Source organism: Epargyreus clarus, unplaced genomic scaffold (genome assembly GCF_041222505.1).
Source record: "Epargyreus clarus isolate Ecla_fem2 unplaced genomic scaffold, WU_Ecla_fem_2.2 ptg000005l, whole genome shotgun sequence".
In the NCBI taxonomy this organism is placed as follows: Eukaryota; Metazoa; Arthropoda; class Insecta; order Lepidoptera; family Hesperiidae; genus Epargyreus; species Epargyreus clarus.
The window spans coordinates 1,200,316-1,208,176 of NW_027332213.1; the positions used below are offsets into that span (position 1 = coordinate 1,200,316).

The window sequence follows — 7,861 nt, forward strand, 5'->3', positions numbered from 1 at the left end:
AGTTTGAGATCTATACTAACTGACCCGGAAAACGTTGTGTTTCCATATAAATAAAAAAAAATTAAGAGTGAACTACCCTTACCACTTAGGGATATTAAAAATAGATAGTAGCCGATTCTCAGACCTACTGAATATGCATATAAAATTTGGTGAAAATCGGTAAAGCCATTTCAGAGGAGTACGGTAACTAACATTGTGACACGAGAATAAGATTACACTATTTCCTTCCCGTTTTCGTAGGCCACCATTAAGAGATTAAATTTCATCTATTTTGGTCACAAACGCGCACAGCTAATCGTGTTAATTACACAAAATGCCCTTTGTTATAATTACCGCTTGATAGACGGCTGGATGCAAAGAGATTCAATATAAGGCTATAGCGCGGACATTGTCAAGATTTTCATAAATCTTTCATCCATTTACACTGACCATCTCGAATTGATTGACAATATATACCTATGTTCTTCAAAAATCATTAACATTTTATTAATATCTCAAATAAGTTTTCTCCCCACCATCATCATCATTATCAACCCATTATTGTCCCACTGCTGGGCACGGGTCTCCTTTCAGAATGAGAAGGATTAGGTCATAGTCTACCGCGCTGGCCAAGTGCGTATTGACAGTCTTCACGTACCTTTGAGTTTTTTTTAATAAATCTCTCAGATATACAGGTTTCCTCACGATGTTTCCCTTCACCGTTTTAGCAATTGATAATTAATTTCTAATACACACATAATTTAGAAAATTTAGAGGTTCGTGCCTGGGATTTGAACCTCGGATCAATCGATCGAGAGGCCGAGTTTCTTAACCACTAGGCTATCACGGCCCTTACTCTCGATACCCGATCTATTTCATAATATAGAAGTAGTAGACGAGCATGCAGTCCACCTGATCGAAAGTGGCTACTGCCGCCATTACACATTCCTACCTGAGGTCGGCAATGTCAGATGCACAGCTACCCCTGAGGACTAAGCTGGAACGCCTCGAAAAAGTATGTCTACCTTACCACACACTTCAAAACAGAACACATCAGCGCATGCCAATGTTGTTTTTATGCAGAAATAGGTGTGGCGGTGGTGCCGCCGGATTTAGGGTTCTACTACCTTCTAAGTTGAATGTCTTTAGACAAATTCGATGTATATTTTACCTTGAAATTATGGCCCCGTCGTAAAAATTACAACACCGTCCAGTGCAGTACCTCGCACTGAACCCTGATGCCATAAATCAAATTAATAATCAATTGAATCCGTAACCAAAACAATAAATTAAATCTCACCAAAATAAACAGGACTTATTCACAAATGGCGACAAGTTTACAAATGGCTTTATGTTCCGCCATTATCGAGAACGGGTTACGCCATTTGGCGCTTCTTCATTGGGACGACAGCGGCACGACACGGCGACGACAACAGACATTATATCTAAATAGGCGATGAGTGTGTGTGTACTTTGCGTACCAGAAAGTATTTAGCGTATCAAAAGCTCAAAGGGAGAGTAAAGCTAAATTGTACAGTTGGCTATTGCATATTTTTTTAATATAACTATTCGAATAGAACCAGAAAAGTATACTAGATTCATTACTTGATAAGAAAACCGAAAAGGAATAAAATGTTTGATTGTTGGAGAAGAATAGTTATTTTTTAAAGATTTACTTTATTGGTAATCAAAAAATAATTTCCAAAATGATGGAAATAATTGTCATTAGCATTTAAAATGCCTTTAATAAATAACTGTTTTTGTAAAATCATTTCTTCAGTTATTTTTCTCAGATCTCCCTTGTGAGGTCACAGTAGGTAAAAAAAATTATAAGCTTGGTTGCTTGTGGTAAATGTCTTAAATATCTTGAATATTTCAAGTTTTATTTTGATATTTATAACTAAATTTCGGAAAACACTTTAAAATAAACCTAGGTAAATATAAAACAACTTATTTACAAAATTTACATATATACAAAAATGAAAAACAAAAATATAAAAACAAAAACACTACCATAAAAAAATGTCACCATCACTGTCTTTGGGCAAGGTTCCCAAGACGCTGGCAGCATTTCCTCTCTGAATTGCTATACCAATTCTTTGAGCAAAATGCATGCCAGCTCTCGGGTCCCCAGAGACGTCGACCAATCTAGTTGACAGCTGTTTAAACAACTGACAAGCATCTGGACAAAATACTATAAATAAAAATAATAAATAATCTGAATAAATAACTAATGTTACTTATTCAGATTCTTAGCTATGGACGGCACTGACAGAATTGACAAAAGTTCTGACAACATCGCTGCCGTGCCGTGCCGTGCCGTTAACGTCCCGAAGAAGCACCCGTTCCGGTATTTAATATAAGCTTAATACGAGATATGTGAAGCAATTATGAAGATTCCCAGTAACTTATACTAATTGTGGTAATTATCTTAGTGTGTAATCTATTGTTTACTTTGGTGAAATGAGCTATAGTTATATATTTGTAGTGAATATTAAGCGATTCCACAAGTTTATGTAATAATAACAGTATTATTCAGTTTAACATACGCTTCATAACTTAGTAATTTCTTTAAATATTTTTTTAAATATTAATAATATTTGAATTGGAGGGTTCTCTTGACAATTCAAGTAGGATGTTTTAAAAAGTGTCTCATGTAAATGTTGCGGTTGTTGTAGCATTCAATTGAATTATTGATAAGGTCTCCATAGTTTATCTATAAAGGTATCACATAGAACAGAGCAGGACTTTGTTTTGTTCTAAAAAGAAAAAAAGCTTAGACCTCAAGAGAAGCAAGAAGCTGCAATCAACATCAGATAGTAGTGCTATTCGAAGTTTAAGCGTTAATGTGTTCCGGTTTAATGGATATAGTATATGTGGTATGCTAATCCGACAGATAACTTATTCATCTCTTTAAGTACCATCATCACTAAGTTCTCTAAGCGTGATGCCTCATGGGACTCTGCCGTGGGGGAGCAGTTTTCGCTACTCCCACACCATCTGGATAGAACCCAAGCCTATGTAAGATCTCACAAGAAAGTCACTAGGTTATCAGATAAAATTCACGGTCATTTCGTATTTTCATTACCTAAAATTGCCACAAAGCTATAAGATTCCATATATTTGTTGGGATTAAAGCAAAGATAACTTTCAATCCAACGGAGGGTTTATAAATAGGTCGTTTGCATAAATTACACAATCTGAAACATTGTAATCTCGACGGAATTCCGAGAAGGATTCGTGTAAACGGCTTACTCGCGATTCCGTAGGCGTAGTCGCAATTGCTCTAATCGCTTATTAAGTTTGATTCATTTGTTACAAGTATTACATATTAATTAAGTATCTATTTAAAGAATTTGACATACTAAGCACCTAAGTAAGTATCATGAATAATAAAGCTTTACGTGAAGTATCCAGAATATTAAATAAGTGTGTTTAAGTTATTCATTATTAAAGTGAAATCAAATGATATCTTAAATAAAGGTTTGTTTCAATGAAATAAATAATATATTTTGTTATAAATATATTTAAATAATATGCAAATATCGGCTCGTATTAGTAATAAATATGGTAAAAGAATTCTTCATACCGCCTACACACCCATTTAATTTTAAGGAGCAGCATAAATAAATAATTTTTTTATTGAAATTCAGCAATCCAATATCGGATCAGTGGCTCAAATCACAGCGTAATTATCGTATATACATATTACGAATTATTTATCACATATTTGTATTTGTTGTATAGGAAATTATCGCGAGGAAACTTACTCGCCTAAGTGTTCTTATAAACGTTCTCAATTTTTGAGATGTCTACCATTTCGCATTCGGCCAACATGGTAGACTACGTTCTCACCCTCTTCATTCTGAGAGTAGAACGTATATACTCTTGAGTGTGATAATAAAAAGTTGATGAGAAGCAAAAATGTATTTAATGAATCGACCCTAATTAAGGTCCTCGTCCTGTTAGGGTCGATCTCAAATGTTAACGAGCTGAGCCCTTAAGATTACGCAGGCTGCACATTTGCCCTTACAAATAAAAACCAAAATATTATGATAACAGTTTCAAAAATTATAAAACTTCCTTGATTTGCAACACGTCATTAAACAATTTAAACTATCTTCTCGGTACCTATAATACTAGTCACTATCGTAAATGGAGAAGTAAATTATGGCTGATAAATAACATACTGTATATTTACTGCATTTAATATAATTTAAATGTACAAAATTAAAGAACCTACTTAATTTCATAATTAAAAAAAATTTGGCACGTGTACATTTTTTATAAAAATATCAGGCCTGATTATTATCTAATTCTAATTAGAATAGAATATGTTTAAAAAAGCACTTATTTTATTAGTATCGATCAAATAAAATGTAAATAGCACGTTAAAAATAAATTTTATTAAGTTTTAGTAACTGTAAACTTACCTGTTTTGGTGTTGTTGTTGTTAGAGGTGCTGGTAGACTGGCTGAAGAGAGAAGCGCCGGTGAGCCGGGCACGTCGCAGGATCCACCACATTTTAATACGTTATAATTCAATTGGATGCAATTTAATTGAATAAAAATACAATTAAACGACAGCGAAGTTACAATTAAAACATTTGCCAAACAAATTCGAAATTCGAACTATCACTTAACGGAATCAATTCAATTGATTCGGAAATAGAATTAAATTGCTTCGGGGCAATACGATAATTTGTTAAGTTGTAGAGTTTACGATTTGCCGCGTATTTGAGGCTTTCAGGGAGGGTTGGGGTCCCCTTCGAACGAAAGCCGGCGCGGTACTGAAGGTTTCACCCCTACACATGCGCATAGCTCCCGAATATTTCTAACAGGTGAAGATCTGTACGAACGGACGAACGATTAATCAAACGTGTATTGTGCTAAGTTTATCACCTGTTGAAATTTTGCCCGCTAATATTGCGGGATATATTGCCCGTAAATATGAGAGCATTTGTTTTTATTAGTCTGTTGATTCAATTTTAAGGGCACGTGACTTTATTTGATTTTATCGTAAAATTGAGAAGGTTGTTAAATCGGTACCATCTATTTTGAAAAGTGCTAGAAACAGTTTTGTAGTGGCGAGGTATTGCCACAATATATACTACAGAAATAACAATAACGCTATTTCTTGAACTACGATTAAAATTATTAGGCAAAAAAAAATACACTAACTTTTTCTTTTCCTTTTTGATAAAATCTTTTTCGAACATTAATTATTCTAAACTAAATTAATAACTATAACTTTATCAACACAATGATAATAACTATAATTAAATATTTTAGGCTTCATCTGAATTATTGTCAGAGAGTTCCCAAAACACCAGTGACATTGCTCCGCTGAACTAACCGACTAACATTTATTAACAAAGGCAACCTGCACTGAAATGATGCAACACGTATTCGTTTTATTTCACCAACTTAACCCATATAACAAGAAGCATCTCCAAGCCCAGAAACCCACTTCAGCAATCTCTCACCATTTCATTTCTGAAATAGAAAACAAACTTTATTAACCCATTTTTAAATGGAACGCAAACAGCAATTTGTTGAGCCGTAAACATACGTGACCATACATATATACTCATATATTTTTAGTAATATAACAGACGAGCATGCCGTCCACCTGATCATAAGTGGCTACTGCAGAAAGGAATATATATTACTACCTGACGTCGTTCACAGATACGCCGCTAGCCCTGGGGACTAAGCCGAAACGCCTCGGAAAAGTGTGTCTCCCTTACTACAACTTACTACAATTACTTACAAAGGGTCTACCATCTTCAAATATAAATAGACCACAGAGGACAGAATTTAAGCTGAAACAAAAAAGGAAACTAAGGTGCAGTTTTCATTATGTCAATTTTAGGACTTTGGATCCCAAAAAGGTGTAACTTACATTCGGTTACTGATTTCTTGGTTGGGTTACAGATATAACTCCGGGCATACAAGCATTTAATTCTCATGCTGGCTAGTACTGATCGTATACACAGCTTTAATAACGTTTTTTACAGATGTCTAATCGCTTTTCTCAATATATTTTTCTTTAACTTTATTGATCTAGTAGGATATTATATTTTTATAATGTACATAGTTATAACTTAAAAATATCAGAAGTGTTTGCAGGGATTTAATAACTGGAATCCCGTTGTACAAAAACGAATTTTACCTCCGCAAGCACTGTTGTTGTATGTGAATTATGCCATGATTAAAGACACCATCACAAAGCATTATACCATGATCAAAGGCAAAGGCAGCACTGTGTACTGCAGCGTGTATACACCGCCTGCTGAGGGTACTCCAGGTATCAAGTCCCATCGATACACCTTTGCTCGTACGGATTGTAAGACTCAACTTTTTTGTATGCCATCTGCAAACAAAAAGAAGATGGAACTTTTTTTCTGTCTATATCTCCTTGAAGTCTTGAGTTCTGAACACGCAAATATCGTCGTCGTTCTTATAGTCGATCTCGAGTAAAATTCTCGTATGTTTGAATTTCGTCAATAATGTTTCATATTATTTAAAGAAAAACAACCCTACACCTTTGTATACTAGCTGCTCCTTGTAGTTTCACGTGGCGTATAAAATAACCTATATGACTTTTGAGTTGAGTTTAATAGGTTTCTAATGGTAAAAGAATAATTATAATCAACACGCAAATATCGTCGTCGTTCTTATTATAATCGATCTCGAGTAAAATTCTCGTATGTTTGAATTTCGTCAATAATGTTTCATATTATTTAAAGAAAAACAACCCTATACCTTTGTATACTAGCTGCTCCTTGTAGTTTCACGTGGCGTATAAAATAACCTATATGACTTTTGAGTTGAGTTTAATAGGTTTCTAATGGTAAAAGAATAATTATAATCAGTTCAGTAGTCAGAGTAGTAAAGAAATCTTTATAATATTAGTCAGACATTTTTAGCTAATATTCTGTCATAATAAATCGCATAATATTTTATATCATGCAGAGATCGTCCAACGTTAAAGATATACATAAAATATACAAAATAAAGGTTGCACTAAATAAAATAGCAATAAAAAAACATTTAAACGAAGACTTAAACGACATTTAGCGTGCAAAGTTACTTTCTTTTGTATTTTTAGCGAAACGGCATCACAACCAATTTATATGCAACGCCACGAAACCAGTCAGAGTAAAACAAAAACGAACCACGGAAATGTTCCAACGACAAAGTCTTCGTTGGAACATTTCCGTGGTTTCACTTTCACAGAAATGAGTTTTTAAAAGCTGTTTTTTTATTTGTGATGTGATGTGATTAATGAGAGTACCATTCAAGATTACAGGTGTGTTGCATGTAAGTTTTAACTTTAGAGCAAAAAATTGCAAAGTGTGAGCCGAACTTTGCAAATTTTCATGTGTTTATTTAGTATTTGTTATTGCGCCTTGTATACGGGGCCTTACCTTGAACTTTTTAATTTCTAGTATCTGTTATTATACTGGCCGTAGCAATCATAGATTAATAAAGATACGTCGCCGTCTTGAAATTGAATGAAGCCACATACGGCTTATTTTAGTAAGTTCTTTTTTTGAATTCTTGACGAATAAAAACATTTTTAGAGAAAATTTACGAATAATAACTAATACTGCGTAATTTACGTAAAAAATAAATAATTATTTCAAATATTTTAGGGACATTTTAGCACGGAGACGTGGCTAAACTTGTTTACGCAACTATTTCAATTCTCAAAACTGGGTACATTTTCTTGGTAGGAGTGAGTAATCTTTACTAATCTATGGTAGCAATATATACTCAGTAAAATGTCTTAGTGTATTACAGCTCAAAAAAAGAGCCCTGTAATAGACAGACACACACAGGTTCATCATTTTACCTTTTGTTTAAGAAACCCTAAA

General features: G+C 33.9%; 1 protein-coding gene across 1 annotated transcript in view; it reads right to left on the reverse strand.

Moving 5' to 3' along the window:
- The window catches only part of LOC140757888 (uncharacterized), a 228,496-nt gene extending 223,740 nt beyond the window's left edge, over positions 1-4,756 (reverse strand). The window contains exon 1 of the mRNA XM_073093759.1: positions 4,413-4,756. Coding sequence (XP_072949860.1) covers positions 4,413-4,503 — 91 coding nt within the window. The 5' untranslated portion in view covers positions 4,504-4,756. The remainder of the gene's footprint in view (positions 1-4,412) is intronic.
- Between the last annotated feature and the right edge of the window lie 3,105 nt (positions 4,757-7,861).